Source organism: Styela clava, chromosome 7 (assembly GCF_964204865.1).
Source record: "Styela clava chromosome 7, kaStyClav1.hap1.2, whole genome shotgun sequence".
Taxonomy (NCBI): Eukaryota; Metazoa; Chordata; class Ascidiacea; order Stolidobranchia; family Styelidae; genus Styela; species Styela clava.
The window spans coordinates 15,083,825-15,104,364 of NC_135256.1; the positions used below are offsets into that span (position 1 = coordinate 15,083,825).

At 33.6% G+C, this 20,540-nt stretch overlaps 1 protein-coding gene across 1 annotated transcript; it reads right to left on the reverse strand.

Moving 5' to 3' along the window:
- Positions 1–1,637: 1,637 nt before the first annotated feature.
- On the reverse strand, positions 1,638–16,535 carry LOC120328623 (uncharacterized). Its single transcript, XM_078114485.1, has 14 exons — positions 16,486–16,535; positions 16,175–16,294; positions 15,652–15,775; positions 14,905–14,996; positions 12,123–12,285; positions 11,265–11,452; positions 10,405–10,466; positions 8,972–9,068; positions 7,035–7,193; positions 6,306–6,424; positions 5,169–5,263; positions 4,625–4,796; positions 4,205–4,290; positions 1,638–2,901 (listed from the first exon to the last, which is right to left on the reverse strand). The coding sequence occupies exons 2-14, from the start codon at positions 16,262–16,264 to the stop codon at positions 2,849–2,851; spliced, it is 1,500 nt and encodes a 499-aa protein (XP_077970611.1). The 5' UTR covers positions 16,265–16,294; positions 16,486–16,535; the 3' UTR covers positions 1,638–2,848.
- Between the last annotated feature and the right edge of the window lie 4,005 nt (positions 16,536–20,540).

Below are 20,540 nucleotides of genomic sequence, written 5' to 3' on the forward strand. Positions count from 1 at the left end.
AAAATGTAACAGGTTATAATATTTAGGAATTGAATTTGTTTCATTCCAAAATTTTTCATTCTAAATATTCCAATATTAAAAGTTAAAAATTACGGCCAATTGAATGAATTTCTATAAATTTGAAGACTCATTATTTTATTATTTTAACCTTAAAGAACAACTTATTATCAGATATACTTGCTTCTTGCTTAATCAGCACTCGTACCGTTTCCTAGAAAATAAGACATACCCTGAAAATAAGACCTAGAATGAACTTTAAGAATGATTTTAATATAAGACCATTCCTTAAAATAAGACCTAGTCAATAGCGCAAAATTTTTTTGAAACGAGTTGATAACTAGAAATCTCTCCTACACGTTTTAACTGATTAATCTAAATGTGTAAGAGCGGAAAACATGTTATGTATATTTAAATGGATATCGGTTTTCATATTTTGTATATTTGATAAATAAGTCTCGTAATTCACTACTTTGTAATTTTGTTTTCAATAAATGAAAATAAAAGACATCCCCCGAAAATAAGCCCTAGTGTTATTTTTGAAAAGGGATCCAGTATTATTTTCGAGGAAATACGGTATCTTGCCTGTGACTAAAATTTCATATTTCATGCAAAATTAATTCACTGCGTCATAATACAGTTGTGATAATAGTACATTTCCCAACGCGTTATGTCGAAGAAACCTTAGAAATAAAATATCCTACTGGGGACTTGTATGGACCTTTCCCCGAGCATCGACTTCCTTGTTTACATCGTGACATTGGCCAATCAGCAAGATGCAAAAAGTGACGTAACAATGCCCCCTTTTCGCATTCGCTCAGACACTTTTCTCACTCAGACAGATTTTCAAGCGTGGTTGTAAACATTACCTCGTTTTCGCGATTTTGAACTCTATTCGTTAGTTTTCAGTTGTGTTTAGGAAACTTAAATATAAATCAGATAATTCAATGATCACACTGTCTTCCTAGGAGCTTTGATTTAATTGCAGTAATAAAAATTAGTGTAAAAATAGCTGTGATAGACTAGCCTGAAATTCTTTACCGGTACTTTTAAAAAACAGATTGTTGTATGCGATGAATCATAATGATGGTTTGAAACACATACCCCATTTTACAGTCGCCAACTCGCAAAAGCACTCTTAAAATAGCACTGAAAATTTTGCAATGGTAGGGTATAGGGAGAATTTTCCGGGGGTCAAAGGTCAGGGAAAGGTCCATTGTCCTAAAAATTCGGTCATGCCTCCTTTATGGCACTTTCACTTTATATGCTTCCAGAAAATCGCAACAGAATCATCCTTATTGAAAGCCTCACTAACTTTTTGTTATGAGTTATCATGTCTCGTGTGCCGTGCATATAAATATTAGAAAACATCGTTTTTGTTTCCTTTTCTTCTGCATGATTACGTTCATTGCTCCAATTAAGGACCGCAGTGTCAGAGAAAATGAAGTTTTTCTAAGATCAAATTTGCTCGAAATAGTTTTATATTACCGTAGACAACAAAATAAAATTGAATATAGTTACGATATACAAATTGAAACTTGTTCTAGCGAATAAAATAGAGGCAATAATTCGGTATAGTTTACCAGTAATAACCACAAAACACACGAGGCTTTGAGTCACGCTATATATGCAACACGCCCTGTTGTGTATATTTTTCGATATTCTCCGGTTGAGTTCAAAAAATTATCTTTTATATAACAAATGATTTGGACAAGTTACCAGAAAAATCCACTACGATAAACAATAATACATCTCGGCTCCAGTACCCACTCCAGGTTGGCAAATATTTCGATGGCATTGAAAAGTGAATGTATAATTTCACAGCTATCAGTGGGGGTTACGCAAGTTTAACGAACCACTTTTCCTTGCTTTATGCCTTCAGGCAAGTGGATTCGTATGAGTACGATGCTAGGATGGTATAGCAGAAATGAAGATTATCATTCTATTCAATTCAAGAGTCTTGTTTCGCACTAAACGCAGTAAGACTTTTGATTAAATACCATAGCTCCACAATCTTACATAATACTCATATTCAAAACCCACATCGCATTCGAGACCCATAGGGAAGTGGCTTCCCCTTCGAAACTTGGATTTTAGGGTTTGAGGAGCGGAACAAAAAATCGTCAACGTGGGACACCCTATCAACAAAGATTTTATCTCCAGCTTCCACTCCAGATTGACGAAAATTTTACTTTTTAATCTCATAGCCGTAGCATAAATAATAATTTGATACTTACTTTCTATATTTAGGCTATGTATTATTGGTACATTTTTTCAGAGGTTAGAAAAAAATATGAATACCGTATCGTACCACCTTATTCATGATAACTATTTTTCCTGTTGAAGACAATAGCTTGGACCTTGTGAGCTGTGCAACTGCTGTACATTGGCTGGACATAACGACATTTGTACGCGAGTGTAATCGAGTATTGAAAACTAATGGATGCCATGCTATTTATGCCTACTTTTTATTGAACATAAAATCCGACGATGACAATCATGGTGATTTGCAGTCCAGCATTTGCATTTTTTGAAATTGTGAGGAAATTTGTTAATGACTGTGAAGGTCATGAAAAGTCAAAGTTGAAAAGTTATCAGGAAATATTTAACGAAATAAACAATACATCGAAGAAATGGGTTTATTGTCCCGAAATGGAAAAGGCATACAATTTACCGTCTTTCAAAAAATTCATGGCCACTTTAGGTGAATCTCCAACGTATATAATATCGAATCCTTCCGTAGACCCACTGGATCAATTTGGCAATTCTATCGAGAAGCTTCCATGCAAAGATGAACTAATGGACAACGATGTTGATTTCAAAATAACTTTCGGATATCAGATGATACTATTTAGAAAATAATAATACGTTCATGGTGGTCGGATCTTTTATTATGATTGATATCTAAAAAACACAAAGATAGCAATAGTTTCTTCGATGTAAATAATTAGAAAAAGCCAAATAAATGAAACTAAAATTGATGAAATATCTCGAATAACAAAAATTGAAACGATGACTAACCACGACGAAACTGAGAATATGCTTTCGTTTTTTCCTTTTTTCGTTACATTGTTGTTAGGTTTATTTTACCACCATATGCTACTTTGTGAATTGCAGTAACTAAAAATATTAGGAAAATCAAGCATATGATAAATATGTAATGGAATGAGATTTCATTATTTTTGTTGTCTATCACAGGCTGTGGAAGTCGTTCTAGGCCCTAGAAAAATCATCCCAATAAGGTATGACAAAGATTTTGCCTCCGACGATCCACAATTCAAAATTTTGAAAAAATAAACTTCATTCGATTTTAGTCAATTTCAACCTGGACTTAAACTTTGAAGTTGAAAACTGTGATTACGGAAATTTCTCGTGGGGATGGAAAGCTTTGAATTTGCGACTCGAATACTAGTAAGTAGTAACTAAGCCCGAACACAATATGTGATAGTTAGTGTTGCTATATTCAATGTTCCAACTGCATCTATTTTTTCATCAAAAAGAAAAATACATTTTTACTGTTGGGGTTATAATTTTGGTTGAAAAGAATTTTTGAAGCATAACTGGTAGTGAGAACGAGGTATCAGTCATTATGTTATCATACATAAAATTCTCTAAATTTGAGGTGAACAAAATTCATTCATGATATGAATTTATATTATGAATTCATGAATATTCAATTTATGAATATGAATTTATATTATAAATTAAATAGGAATATTTTATACCTTGAAGCAGTATATTATTTATATTTGCACATTAAAGTAAAAGACAGCGTCGACAACAACAAAAGTTATACCTTCAAACAAAATAGCCTACTATCTGTCTACTTTTAAAATGTTTCAATTTCAAAGTTTGAGTAAAACCTATGTCAATTTTTTGCTTATTACAACTACAACTAATAAAGAAGCAAGTGCTATATCTGGAACGTTGTATAGTAAATATATAATTCAATATGTCCGTATTTTCTCGATGATATCTAACGGTAGAAAATTAATATTGATGACGAGATTTGCTTCTGCGAATGGGCATGTCCGGTTGCCTCATCCTTATCTATGTTGTCGGTGCTTTTTCCTGCCCAGCCTAGGCAACGAAAAGTTGTTTGTTGGTTGAAAAAGCTACTGAATGATTCTAATACAATAATTTTATAAAACTACAAGTATCACATGCACAACATAATTTATGTCACAATGCACTTTGATCAGGTTACCTGTAAAATCACTGCAAGTTCCAAACTCATTCAAGCTGTTTGCAAGTCCTCCAATGCAGATATGCTGAGGTAAGTTTACTTTCATTCTGGGTAAAAAATGGAATTGAATGAAACACGTCATAAACTAGATATCAGGTATATATTGGAGTTGAAAACATGTGGAGTTGGACATGGAGTTGAAAGTTTTCACAAAGTCTGTGGAATGTGAAAAATGTCGCCTAATAATTGTCCGATAGCACTGCATACACTACCAGCCATCAAGATCTGATACATATCATATTGTTGTTATGTCCCACTTGATATGTTATTTCTATTTCATACAAAGCTAAGGCATAGCGAACAACATGTTTGCTGAGTGACAATATGGAGATATTCAATGAATTCTCTAAAACAAGTAGGCAAAACAGTGAATAAGATTACCTGACTCCAAGGCACATGGCATTTGGGTATCCATTTTCAGCATAGGCTCGAAACTGTAGAAAACCAGGTTCAACATATTCTCTGAATTTTGGCGGGATCATATTCAGGATATCGGTATCATTTCCTTTATCGAATGTTATCGGAGCGATCAGCCCATTCTGAACTGCTTTTTCTGAATACAATAGCAACAAGGATAAATTACATTAAAACATCACATTAAAAACATTTCTTCCAGGTATAAAATGCAATAAAATAAAAAGATTGCATAATTTGTTCATAAATAACAATACTCGGGCCTGAAAAATATTTCAGGTGGCACCAATGTGCGCTTTTTACTTTCAGATAACAACAGAAAGATAACGATAAATTGTAAAGGTTCTTCAATATAATGCTTGGCCAATCAATACATATATTAATGGGATCTGTTAGTTTACAACGGTAATTTGCCCTCGTCCTTTCAGTTGATATCATTTACGATATAGAAATTCAACCACATCTTCATACACTGCTCAAGAAAACAATTAAAATAAAAACCAACACTCACTCGGACCAAATAAATCCTCCAATGGCATGAATATATCCAGAATATAAGTTGACAGATCATCAAGATGTGATTTTTCAATCATTTTCCCAGTTTGTCTATAAACAAACAAAAAATGAAACGTGCCTAGAGATTGAGAAACAGGAAATGGTACGAGACAAATTGTCATTCGCATTTCAGCTAAGATGAAACGCAAATTGAACATCCAGGAATATAACGTCTATTTATTTGAATGCACTGCAGTTATCAGTGACCCTGCTGTGATCCAACTAAAAATTTCAAAAGGTATATATAATTGGTCAATTCTGATTAACGTGCAAAACATGGTCGATTTTGAGCAGTTGATTGTTCAACAAACGAGATAATTTCATGATCACCAGTGATGAAGCTTCATATTAGCAAATTATTCTCCAAACGGAAAAAAATATTTAGTCATTCACTACTTTTAAACATTCAAATTTCAATTCAAATACACGATGAAAATTTTCTTCGACTGAGTTGAAATAAATCTATGTACTTTATATAGCCGATTTCCCCGTTAGTTCCACTTTTTTTTTTTTTCAGTACATTGTACATTGCTGGCCTGCGTAAAACTAATTTCATAGATACTGTTTTTCAGCCGATCAACATGGGCTTTCCGCAGTATCTCTTTAAAGAAGAGCATGTCCAGACACGCCTGAAGCGCATTCAAGCTGTCCCGCCAGTTCTTGCTCAAGAGCCTGAGATCAATGAGTTGTTTTTCTACAACCTTAACTTTCTCAAAAGTTAATTGGGTATTAGTTATACATTAAAAAAAAATTGGCAAGGGATGAGTTCGTAGCGTTATGATATAAACTCACATTAGTTTTCTTTTTTTGGAAGCGAATTCGCGTTTAAACACAACGATAAAAACACAAATTGTGATTTTCAGCTCACAAATGTTCCGACTCAATCGTGATAACTGCTTGGGTCAGCAGAGGATATTAATCAATTGTTGGATTTTGTCGTTATTTCATGTACGAAACAACGTGCGATATATTCGCGATTTGAAGAAGTGATTTAATCACAACTTGGCATATGTTTCAGCCCTAAAACACTTTATTAGCTCTTTCGAAAAATGAAACTATACAAACAAATAATTAGTCATTTCATTATTTTTACCTCGACAACAGAAGGTAACCTATGACGACATTTGAAGGTTTTCCATCGAATATAACTGTTGTGGAAAATGAAGATTGATTTGGATTTTGTAACTCCGTTGGTTTTACAGAATTCCAATACTACAAAAATAAAATAAAAAGATTAGTAAGTGAATCACAATTATATTTAAACTATGTAAATGTAAACACATACACATACATATATTCTGGTTTCCGTACATTTGAACCCACGACAATTGCACCTATGAATCTTTTTATTTTGTTTTGCGGATATTTGAACCCATACTAACCCTGACCCAAGGGTTGTAGCATCCGCATATTGATTGAACCCGCGGATATACACATGGGTTCTAATGTACGTGGGTTCAAATGTACGGTCACCATATATTCTATCTCGTATATATTAATGAAATATAGAGTACCAAACTCATTCTCGGCTAAGAAAAAAAAACTTGTAGATTCGCAACATTTAATTGAATTATGTGCGGTTTTTGAGGTATTTCATATCGGTATTGGATACAGATCTATTAACATTCCAAAATAACTATCAATTATAACATAACATCAATTATCACAGATAGAATAGCTTGTAATCGAGTGATGCTCGTATAAAGCATTAATGTTATTTTCATCACTTATTCTTAGTGTAATCTGAATTTTTTTGATCTCTCTAATGATATCATGTCATAATTTGGTACTTTTTACCAATTTAAAATACATCATAAATTACCTTTTTGCTGTGAACAACAAAAAAATATTCCCCAAGCCCTGGATGCGTGTTTCCGGGTGAGTAAACTATGGACGTTAGATAATCCAATTGGAAGTTGCCTTTTGTTATACTACTTTTGCCACCGGTGAATCCATTAGAATTGATATAATATCCGGAAGTCTGAAACAAAAAAATCTTACAGTATCACCCTTATTCTTATGTTATCTTTCCCCAAAGCTTCTCTGTTTTATAGAGAATTCAAGCCGCGCAAATTGCAATTGGCAGTCAGTTTTATTTGCCATATTTCTTCAATGCCGATATCAGAACAACAATCTTATGACTTATTGTCATGTGAGATAATGAGGATGCTATTATCAATGAAAGAATATATGTAAATAAAAAAAAGCAAATTGAAGTTTGTCTCGAGGACGAATTAAATGGAAGGGGGAAAATTAAATATTTCACTCCGGTTTACGTTACCATCTACACACTCAAATTAAAACAAGTATACGATCAATAAAAAAATTTACACTCATGGCTGAACAAACTTTGCTTTTGTGCCTTGGATTCGCGATAATCCTCAATTTGAAATACTTAGCCAAATTATGAAAAAAAGTTAAATAACCAAATGATGTCATTTATACTATACCAAATGTGGAATGTTACTATGAATTTTAATGTTATTTAACCCTTTCGTGGTAATACTATGTTGAGTTCAATAAAACGGGTCATTTGCCCTTGTCGCTGGTGGTGATTTATCGCGGCAAGCAAAGCCTTAATTAAAACCCCTTTTCTCCAATGGTCCTGAGCGATTTTTCATACTTATTTCATAATATGACATAATTAATTAATTAAAACGTGGAGAAGCATCCCCGAAATCCCGGTGAAAAGCATGTTTATGTCGCTTTCCTCTAACAGCCGCCCGGGTCATGTAGCTTGTATTCTCTCTACTCTATGCCGATAATAAAAGAGGAATTTCAAAAATTGTTGAGAAAAAGTCTTCCCATTATTAGCGTTGTGGTGAACATGTGCTAGATAAAAGAGATAAAGAGTTCTCTCATGAAAGAGCACTACGTCCCCTTTCAAACAAGGCTAGACTGAGCGTCTGAAGTGGAACGAAATACGTGATATCGAAGAGATTTTGATCGCTTGTTTTCGTGAGCTGTCTCGTATCCTTGTTTGTTTATTATGTGCGGAAGACGGTTACTCGCTCGTTCAAAATACTTCTCATTCAAGTAATGAGTAATGAAAAATTCTTTGTATATTTCTAAGCTTTGAAATACTTACACAAATAAAATTCACCTTGTAGTAAAATAGAAAATATACGAAAAAACATGATGCGTTCACCGTGATTACAAACACACGGATCAAGCATGGATCATAGTTTAGTGCTTAATTAAAATGATTTTAGTTAGTGTGGAAATACTTTGGTCACAACATAAACGGAAAATAACATACTATTACTACGTTATGACCAAGTATGACATATTTCCAATATCTTGACATTGGAGAGTAAAAGGGTTTTAATCAAAGTTTCGACCGATTTGTGACGTATTTCCGACCCCTGATCGAAATTTGAGAATATAATGTTATTGATGTCGCTTTTGTTAGATTACTGTATTGGATTTCAACTGTATAACTTTTATTAAGGTTTAAGGGTATATTTCAATTTTCCTGCTTTGGATTCAATTTTGATTGTTCAACTTTGCAATATACGAACATTTGGAATCACAATTTTTGTTTGCTTTTGACCTGGGAAGGAGTCAGTGGGATTACTCCGCTAAAGTACGTTTAATAGTACTGGATTAAAACACGCAGAGTTGTTCTATACATGGACCTACAATACACGAGGCAGTTTAGTTTTAAAAATAAAAAATTGATATGTATATTGTCAGATAAATAAAACGAAGAAACCCAAGTATATTCATAAACTGGCAAAATTATGATATCTGTCTCACCTGTATTTCAAAATCTTTTCTTCCATCTTCGTTCTCAAATGCCGACACAAAGATGAATGGCTCCGTTTTGGCAGTATTTACGCTTGAATCGCCAATTCTATGCCACAAAAATACAAATAGTATTTAATTTGAACAGGCGAACAATTTGAACATTTAAGATACTATGGCGTCATTTGGAAAATTTTGTTCGTTTTCATTTTGAAATGTCGATATATTCTGCGAAACCGTTCTTGGGTTTTTGATAGACGCGCTAGTAAAATATTCTGAAATATACGTTGGAAATAGACTGTAGGAATCAAGACCGTTTTTCATCTACCGTCTCTGAATTTTCTTCTATATGAAACAATATGAGATTAAGAGGGCCGTCGTGTGGCGCACGTGATGAGTAACATTATTACTTATCGATCTTGATCGGTAAGTATGTTGATAGTTATTTTTTGTTTGTCTGTCTGTCTGTTGACCACTTTCGTATGTTACGCGATATCTCAGGAAAGGTTGAATCTGCTCCATGTGCTCCAATTTTGCATGTGCATTAATCATATCTCAAACCAGGAGCCTATTGATTTTGGATGAATTATGTAGTATAATTAGAGAGTTATAAATTAATCGATTAATAATTTTTTTGGAGGAAAGATCGATAAGCCGATCGCTATTTCGTATTTGGTCTTCAGAAAGTTATTTATTGGTATCATGCAAAGCGCGACATGTTAATGTAGATAACGTATCTACATAGATTACTGAATGTCCTAAAATTTCGTATGACGCACGACATTTCTGAGGCTCACAATACAATATAACCATTTTTTTTTATTAAAAACATATTGTCAAATTCAATAATTTGTTTTTGGACATGAGGTTCCCATCTGTTATGTTTATTATATTGAGATACTCTGATTTATGGTGTGGTGTGCTCACATATAAAACTCAAAATCTTGGGGGTAGCCCGAAGTGGCTCACGCGTCCATATTCGCGTTGAACGTTGAACTGAAACCCAGGAGTTCGTATAGATGTTAGGGAGAGACGAAATTTTTTTTACTGATGTTGCGGGCCATTTAACAGCGTGACTTCCAAAGAGCCAGTAGAATTCGCTTACTGCGTATCTCGGCTGTGCCAGCTACTCATAGCTCTTACCTACTTAATATAACAACTTCTATAATTCTTACTTAATATAACAATTTCTAAAGATAGCTTCACCCTGAATTTTGGGGCTCGGGGATAACAAAGTGCTATAGACAGACCACAGGAGTTTAGCACAGAAAATACCCGTTGACGCGGTACGGCATTAGTATATTTTAATGGTAACTATCGGCGCTGTTAAAAAAATTGCATTTTGCTCAAATAATGTTTAATTTATTTAATGAATCATAACATTTCAGCCACTAGTTAAATATTCTAAAATATGTGAGAATTATATAGTACGAATCAATACATACGTGAATTTTCTTTCATATGTAACAAATTGAGATTGAGGAGGATTCTTCACAGAGACCGAGATCTGAAACAAAATATAGTTTCAATAACATTCAATGAGAAGCTTCAAGATTACTAAAATATTACTATAGATTACTTAAAGCTGTGGCAAGCGTTTGAGAATACAACCACAACAAAGTCGTTGGAGATGGCAAACATTAAACCTTGGGATATGCAAATCAAACCTAGCCAAGTTAAATTGTACAACTTGAACGGATAAAAAAGCACGAGCCATTTACAAATGCTATGACTGTTTCAAGGTCTCTCACAGACCGGACTTATCGTAGTCGGCATATAATCGTAGTTACATGCTGATCAAAGCTTTATATGAGATAATGCCATCTTTGCAGGAAAATAAAGCATGCCAAGGATTAGTATTACTTTCCTGTTTCATAGAAGTATTGGGAACGACACAATTCATCGAAATTATTATTTTTAAAAAATGATTCACAAATTTAATAAATTAGGACTAATACTCCAACTGCAGACTACAGAAGCAGGACTCTGAGTTTGTCCAATGTTGGATGTTCACAATGTTTTATAACTGATATTTGAGTGTTACTATAAAAATTAATACAATTTTGTTGTTCGATCAATTTTTTAGTCTACACTCGAAATTCGAATAATTTTTTGAGGTTTACAGCCCAAGTAATCACAGTTTACTGTTTACAAAAATAATATTAACTTAATCTGTCTTTTAATAATACTACAACTCAACATAATTATGTTTTTTTTATCAGAAAGCTTACTAATAACAAAAAATTGAAATGAGTTTGAACATATTTGAATATATTTCAGAAAATCAATAAATAAGCAATCTCACCTGGTTTCCATAATACAGGTACAAATTGTCGATTCCGCCATTTATGCTATTACTCTCACCAGGGCGATACATATTGTTGTATGAAAACCAATCTGGTATTTTGTTTTTCATTTGAGTCGCATGATCAACCAAAACATCAAGCACCCTGTCAGTTTTCTCTCTCGATTGACTCAGTTTTTTAGGGTAGACTGAAATAAGAATTTCATATTTCTTATTTTAAACTACCAATTCAAATAAAAGTAACTGATATAGAGATCACAACCACTGATAATCTGAATTTAAAACTACTTTTGTTGCCCATTGTTTTTATATTCCATTTTTTGTATATTCAGCATATCCAACATTGCAGTTATTTTTGTATACCGTCACGCCAATAACCGAATAGCCCAAGTCATTTTTAGTAGTTTTGAGAAAAACGTAAAGAATTTCCTAATGATATTGTTATGACATTGAGAGTCAATAGCCGGATTTAAATTAATTTGTGACGTCATAATGGCGCACTCTGACTTACGCAGAAATGTGCCTATGACTTACGGACATACGCAATTTTGCAACTTCACTATATACACCAGTCTTGAGAACCAAACAATCGAAAAACGTATGTAATTCCTAGTATCTACGACGTCAAACCCTCAAACTAGCTTATCTGTTCAATAACATTATTTTTATGTTTAAAACATATCTTTCTTCAATATAACGCGCTCTGCACTTGTACCAAAAATAAGGCTTTCCATATATATTAAATATAAAGAATAAAATAGCAATGCACCCTTGAATAAAAGCCAATCAATGTTAATCAGACTGAGATCACAAGTGTACACGTTCCTACGCTGGAATGTAAATTCAAATAAAATTTACCAGCATCAAATTGCAGCGGATATCTCTCACCGAATAGTGATTTTAAATTCCCACCAGTTGTGTGTAGAAAATTATCCGTTGTTCTGTATCGGAGTGTTGCTCTCATTTTCATTGTTTTATTTGATGGTTCTGGTGAGACGTGCCATATCATTACGTCCTTTGCCTGGAAATGTTTGTAATGGAATGAAATTGTCTTCAACGTGTCTTGAGTGTGAGATGGTTAGAGATATATTCATCTAGCCAACTATTATCTGAATCCCACATCATTTTATATCGGTAAGATAACCTCACATACCGGAGAGTTGAAGACTCAAAGAAGAGCCATACTATGTGAAAGCGAAACCTGAACAAGTTAAATCGAACATGTTTGGCACAAAATGAAGGGCCCGGTTAAGTCTATTAAAGTCTGAAAAGGTTAAACCCTTTCAAGACACTTTGATCTTCTACAACAAAAATTAGAAAGCTATTTTCGGAGGGAAAGGGGAAAGTCAACAATATCAACTACCAACCAAAGAACAATGGTCTTCTTAATATACAATAAAAATGGAAATATGTCGCATAAAAACATATTAAGTAAAAGCATCCTTGTGGTGAGTACCACATACGGATCCGAAGTAGAGAGTAAACAAGGAGAAAGGACCTGCAGTTCAATACACAATATCCAAGTTCCCTTAGTAAAAACATATTGTTAACCGCTTGAACCCGGCAAGCCGGTTTACCGGCTTGTTTGAGTACGCTCTGTGCCCCGGCAAGTCGGTTTACCGGCTTGTTTTTCGTGTCGGAAGGAATCAACTTTATGATCTCGTATCTCAAAAACCACAATGAGTATTTAAATAAATTTTATATTGCATGAAAGCTTGTTATTGGGACTAATTATATTGTAAATATCGGTGCTCTAATATACGATGTTTCAGTAAAATTTGCAATTTGAAAGTGCGTATGAAATTATTGTATGATAACAAATATTTAATATAAAGAATTTCGACTTCTTGCCTAAATAGCCACATATTCAATCGGCAATATATGTGGAGAATTTGAATAGCTTTATATATACGTATCCAAAACGATTTTACGATGAGCCATTCAAATTTTATGGCCAAATATATTAGATTATCTGTAGATTTAACAGCGACGCTGCGTCAAAATGATGTTCTCGTTGAAGAGAGGCAACGTCTCGTCACGCAAAACTTTACGTATATTACGCAAATGCAACTAAACGTGACGATATCCGCAATAACGTTACGTCGAGATGTTATTATTTAAATGTCCGCAGGAAGTAATTAATTAACCCGATACTACGCATTCAAAATTCGCTCTACGCTTTGACTTTGACTGCCCGCTCAAGCCCCATTAAGTTGTGGTTACGTATACGCAATATGAACAAGATTGTGATTTTATTAGCAAATAACGGAACAATAAAGACCATGAAAAATGTATGTACATAAAAGACTGTTTGCTAAAAATTTTAAATTGAATATTGCACTTTGTTGTGCCCGGAACAATGAAGAACATGAAAATATTATGCAGATAAAAGACACATTCTAAACCCAATATTGCACTTTGTTGTGCCAGTTATACCAATGGTTGTTGGTTTCGTTACCTATACATAGGTACTCATTACAGTATTTGCACTTATATACTGTCTCGCATCGTTTCAGCAACGCTTTGTCTTTAGCAGCTGGATTGTTTTTTTTGCAATAATGTAAATTTTGCTGCATAAGACGCCTCTATTATCAGAACTGACGTTTTGCGGTAGTACCTGGCGACGCATATGATCTTGTTGGAATAAGAGTTGCTCTTTCTGCATTATTAGTTCTCTCAGATATTGATCCATCCACTTGCATCGCCTAACATTCGTACAATCAGATATTTTGATCTGCAGAGCAGGCAAGTACTTATTTTGGTTGATATTTGAACAAATACTGATGGGCGAATGGGCGAATAAAACATTTTCCACGTGAAATTTTATATGACGATATTAACTTCCCTTCACTTTGCTATTACTACACGCATTACTCGACGTCGGTACTTCGATCCATACAGTGTTAATATCATATCGAAACTCGGCGACCGATGTCCCGCTGAGAACGTCGTCGTGAAAGTTATCTTGCGATTTTGCCACGCAATACGTTTCGAACGTACTTATCAACATCTTCATGACGGTTGTCACGTGATCGGCTTTTGCGTAGCTGCGTAATCAGTGCGTCATGGCCGCTTATCGAAGTTGTTCACCCGACACAATGATACACAATTAAATATTTAAATATAAAATTGGTTATATGGCAGCCACGATAGTAATTTAAATATCAACAAAAAGCTTATAAAAAAACTCTTTATGAACATCAAATATTGGCAGTATATTTTGTACCAAAATAACAAAATTTCAAGCCAAAACTCACATACATGCAGAAAAATCACTGTTAGATTAGGGTCAATTTTATTAATTTTGACAAAATGTATTTCCAAATGGAAAATACATTCTGAATGCACGATAAAATTTCCTTTCGATTGAAATGTCACACAACGTGCTACCTATAATTGATAAAAAGTTATAAGCGTGCCAAATAGCCAGTATTTAGACATTTTTTATTGTTCTACCAATACGGCGCCGCGAATCTTCAGGGTGAGCGAGTAACTTCGCTCAGAGCCGTCAGAGTTCAAAGAGTTAATATAACTCATCAAATCTAATGGAATCGTTTTGTTTGAATTTGACTAAATACTTTTTAAACTCATAGTGACTGATTAAAAGCACACTGAAAACAGTAATCAATGTAATACTTACGTTAGAAGAAAAGTATGCAGAATTTTTGTAATCATCATCAGTGCAGTTCATGACATCACCAAACACTTTTTTGTTTGCCCAGGCGGTTTCAACTGAAGTTATTATTATGTATAATTTAAATTAAAGTTGTTTCCTGTTAGTTCTTTAATTAAGTTATATACAACGAGTTGGTTAATTATAACGCAATGATATAATGGCCTTCCTACACTTGCAGGAAGTCGGAAAAATCTTCGAATAAATATGTTGCTTTTCAATGCTCAGCAATTGTGGGTTGTGTATAGGTTTTGTTTGAACCTAATGATAACATTAAAAACGTGTTCCATTTACATCACTATAATTCAAATTTATCTGTAGAGCCTCTGTTATGGTAATTTTTTTAGTAGGGACTTCCCTGTACTGAGTGGAAATATTAGTTTACTGATGCTAAATAATTTTATAGCGTTTGACATTTATATAACGAGTAATTTACATGTTGCTTTCTTTTCGAATAATTTCGAGTAGAAATTTTGTTAACTTTCATTAGGAAATAAATGTACGTAAAACAATATTTATTATATATCATAGTCATGCACGTCATAGTCAAGAATTTTACTTCAATCCACATAGTAATTAATTACTCAATTCAATTAATTATTAGATGTATTTTTTCAGATTTCTTTCTTATATGTAGAATTGTTATAAATTTTAAATAAGGTATGCCATATGTGATGTAACATATTTGTATATATATATGTATTATGACTTCACCATATGCGCCGGTTGAAAAAGTAGTCCAACGATCATCAATGTCACATTTGCCCTTTATATCTTTTTCATGTACACTGGCAACCAACGTCCACCCTCCTCCGTCAGTGGACATGTCGCAGTAGGTCTGAAATAACGAAGCATATATAACAAAATGCATAGCCTTTTGCTCCAAATATTTAGGCATGAATACGGCGCCACACTAACGCACAACGTTCTATAAACACTCACTCGCCGGGTTATCACTTGATATTGCATTTGCTAAACTCCATAATGCTCAAAGTAAAGTTATAAAATAGTGTTTATAGTCTTTCACTTGTATTTTTACCAACATAAAAATTTGAAAACTTTGGCCAGCGATTGGAAAAAGCCATTTTCGACTCCGCAAAAACAAAAACAAGTAACAATATATAAGTCCACTTCGTTTGCAACAAGAAAAGACAAAAATAAAACAATTACATAACGTAATTGGGTACTTCCGTAGTATATATATTCCAATAAATTTCGATATTATATCAACAACTACCTCAATCGGTTCGAAATCATCGTCAGGTTTGATGTGATAAAATCCACTTGTTGTTTTCCCGTTATCCTTCAAATCCATGCAAGATCTCATTTCTGGTGTTGGTGGTGGCGTCTTTTCCACCTAAAAGTTTTTAAATTGTACTGTTTTAATTTAAAAAAACTACAAAATTCGATTATCGGAATGTTGGTATTTAGCTAGGTAGCTGAAATTCCAACAGTTAATCCTTTTACAAAAAATTCTCACTATGTTCTGCACTTTACTCGTGACTAAGCCACGAAAGAAAATTTCCTCTGAGCACCATTTATACTTACCGCATCATCGCCCAATCGAAGTTTCCAGTGATGATTAAAATAAAGTATACTCTGTCTCTAACACAGCGATTCACAAAGTGGGCGGTATCGCCCCCTGGCGGCGAGAGCGTTAAAACAGGGGGCGAAAAACCCGGAGGGAGTGACAGGTGGGAATTCGCACATACTCGAAAAGTCACATTTGGTCAAAATCGCCAAATGTTTTCTTCATCATGACGTTGGTATTTAAGTCGTGAACATCGGTATTATGTCGGAAAAATATATTTCCGCGAATTCTCCCCATCTCACAAGTATTCCCCTGGAAACGTGACTGAGGATCTCGATAACGAGTATTTTTCTCGTCCGGAACTGTATACATAAATTGTGAAAAACTCGTTAAGCGATCAACTGAGACGAGACGATAAATACAAACTAACGTATCCGCAAATCCAATTTCCGACTGAAAATAATGAAGTGAATTTTAAGAATAAAAAACGAGTCATAATTTAGATACACATGTATAAAATATACTGGAAAGCGCAATAAATTTTTGTTTTAGGATATCCCGGACAAATTAAAGACTCTATTTCAGACGAGGTAATCGCAACAATTTTGTAATTTTCGTAATTTTGTAAAATTTACGGATAATATAGTTGGTGGAAAATTGCTGGAAAGTTTGACAACATAAAACTTCTGATTTTTCTATTTAAAGATCTTATTTAGTAGTAAAGGGGGTCATCAAATCAAAGGATAATGATGATTCGAAATTGTACTTGTCTAAAATGTCTTCAAATATTCAAAAACTTTTTCGGGATTCATCCATCTTGTTATAAATACCATGCACCACGATAAGTCTTGTCGATTTAAGCCTTTTTCCTGAGTCTTTTTTGCATCGGTCGTTTTTAAAGAAATATTTCTTTTGTCAACCTTCAACTCATGGCTATTTATTTGGCGAGATTCCGCTATAAAGCAATTCTTGAACAATATTTAACGTCCGCGGCCTAATGTCCAAAAATTACTTTTAATCTTAACAATTTTTTGTGTCATTTGAAAAATAAAAATACTACAACCATTATATAGCTAAAATAGTTGCTGCGAAATTCAAAATTGTAATTACGGAATTTGTAAAATCAGCGATTTGCTTGACGATTTCCATGACGTTGGGCTCTGATTGTCACTGCAAAAAAGCTTCAATATGCAATGAGTGTAATTATGTCGGTGAAAAGGGGCAGCAAGCCACAGTGCGTTGTTACAACAAAATTAAAAATGGATTCTACGTTCTATTCTCGTTTACAATTTAACTACCCATGTTTGTTTCAGTAAATGTTAAATATTCTAAGATAAGAGTATTGTATAAATTTGATTTATATCGAATATTTTCTGCTTTGGTGAGTATTTGCTCGAGGATTTTGTTGGTCTCCCTAAATTCATCACGTGTCGCAGTTTTCTCAACTCAGGTTTACATTTAGGGCTTGCTGAAAGCAAGTGGAAATATAGTGAGTCTTAGAAAACAGAAATCATAAAAAGTGAATAAAATGAAAAGCGTATGAAAAGCGTACATGTTGTAAATAAATACACATCCTCCACTATCACCACTTTTTTATGTATTGCATGTATGAAAACAACAAAGATTCAAGCTCACGACCGTAATTGATGAATTTCATATTCTATATAAATCATGCAATTTATTTTGAAATACCTCTGATCCGCCATTCATCATAACCAAAAGTACAATGAGTAGGGTAATTATGATCACTACCATGATGATTTCTAATATCAATCGGCTTTTGTTGGTTGACTTGTATGGTGGAGGTCCTTGTTGGTAAGAGAAACGAGGAGTGGGCGTTGGTGAAGACGGGAGAGTCTTGCCTAAATGAAAACAAATATTTAATTGCAGTAGAATAAGTTCAGTGCATGCTCTAGCTTTAAATTTTGAATGAGCATATTTTTTCGTCATGAAAAAACATATACAGTAATATGTTTATGGAAGAGATATTTTAGAAGCAAACAATGTGAATATGACACGAGTTAGCATTCGGATTCATGCGAATCATTACATAACGTGAGGAAAGTAAATCACATGAGTAATTTTAAATTTTCCAACGCTTGCGCACTAATGAACCAAAAACTCGGCATAACTGGCCTGATTTTATAACTATTCTAGATGTAATCAATTCGGAATGAAAGTAGTGTAAATATTCTGATTTTAGGACTGCACAGTTTGTTCTAGGTTCATTAAACTCAATCAAAGAAATCAAAGAAACTGTTTCATATATGAAAGAAATCTTTATCCCAAAAGGCATGAAAAATATGAAAACTGCCTAGACTCTAGACTTTGCGTCAGGTTTTATTAGCAAGAACAGAGAATTGCCGACCAATGGTAAAAGGATAATGCAGAATTAGACGTAGCATAACCTTAAATAGAGAAGAGGAATTACATGAAAATAAAAAATTACGTTCTAGAATCTAATCATTCAGCGTTGTCTATATAAAAATTATATGGGTATACATCTTAAAAAAAATCAGGACCATTACTTAAATCAGACTCGTCGTAACGATAGATGAATAATTAAGCACTCAGATATACAACTCAAAACTCCTTCCTAGCAATGAAGAATCTGTATTTTCAAAAATGTATGATTTAATTTGCCCACCGTCATCTTCTTCGTAAGGATTCTCTCCGTCGGGAATTCTATTCATATTGAATTCTAAATATTCCAATATTAAAAGTTAAAAATTACGGCCAATTGGATGAATTTCTATAAATTTGAAGACTCAATATTTTATTATTTCAACCTTAAAGAACAACATATTATCAGATATACTTCTTCCTGCTTAATTAGCACTTGTATACAGTTTCCTATAAACTAAGACATACCCTGAAAATAAGACCTAGTCAATAGCGCAAAATTTTTTTGAAACGAGTTGATAACTAGAAATCTCTCCTACACGTTTTAACTGAATAATCTAAATGCGTAAGAGCGGAAAAGGTGTTATGTATATTTAAATGGATATCGGTTTTCATATTTTGTATATTTGATAAATAAGTCTCGTAATTCACTACTTTGTAATTTTGTTTTCAATAAATGAAAATAAAAGACATCCCCCTAAAATAAGCCCTAGCGTTATTTTTGAAAAGGGACAGTATTATTTTCGAGGAAATACAGTATCTTGCCTGTGATTCTGTATTTCATGCAAAATTAATTCACTGCGTCATAATACAGTTGTGATAATAGTACATTTCCCAATGCGTTATGTCGAAGAAACCTCAGAAACAAAATATCCTACTGGGGACTTGTATTGTCCTAAAAATTCGGTCATGCCTCCTTTATGGCACTTTCACTATATATGCTTCCAGAAAATCGCAACAGAATCATCCTTATTGAAAGCCTCACTAACTTTTTGTTATGAGTTATCATGTCTCGTGTGCCGTGCATATAAATATTAGAAAACATCGTTTATGTTTCCTTTTCTTCTGCATGATTACGTTCATTGCTCCAATTAAGGACCGCAGTGTCAGAGAAAATGAAGTTTTTCTAAGATCAAATTTGCTCGAAATAGTTTTATATTACCGTAGACAACAAAATAAAATTGAATATAATTACGATATACAAATTGAAACTTGTTCTAGCGAATAAAATAGAGGCAATAATTCGGTATATTTTACCAGTTTTCCGTAATAACCACAAAACACACGAGGCTTTGAGTCCCGCTATATATGCAACACGCCCTGTTGTGTATATTTTTCGATATTCTCCGGTTGAGTTCAAAAAATTATCTTTTATATAACAAATGATCTGGACAAGTTACCAGAAAAATCCACTACGATAAACAATAATACATATCGGCTCCAGTACCCACCCCGGGTTGGCAAATATTTTGATGGCATTGAAAAGTGAATGTATAATTTCACAGCTATCAGTGGTGGTTACGCAAGTTTAACGAACCACTTTTCCTCGCTTTATGCCTTCAGGCAAGTGGATTCGTATGAGTATAGCAGAAATGAAGATTATCATTCTATTCAATTCAAGAGTCTTGTTTCGCGTTAAACGCAGTAAGACTTTTGATAAAATACCATA

Excerpts from the sequence above, each read along its gene's own strand:
- LOC120328623 (XM_078114485.1), bottom strand. The coding sequence starts at position 16,264 with ATGAGATCTTGCATGGATTTGAAGGATAACGGGAAAACAACAAGTGGA. Across the intron at positions 4,797-5,168 it reads GGAGGATTTATTTGGTCCGA|AAAAAGCAGTTCAGAATGGG; the intron begins GTGAGTGTTGGT and ends TATTGTATTCAG. Across the intron at positions 4,291-4,624 it reads GCCATGTGCCTTGGAGTCAG|AATGAAAGTAAACTTACCTC; the intron begins GTAATCTTATTC and ends TTTTTTACCCAG.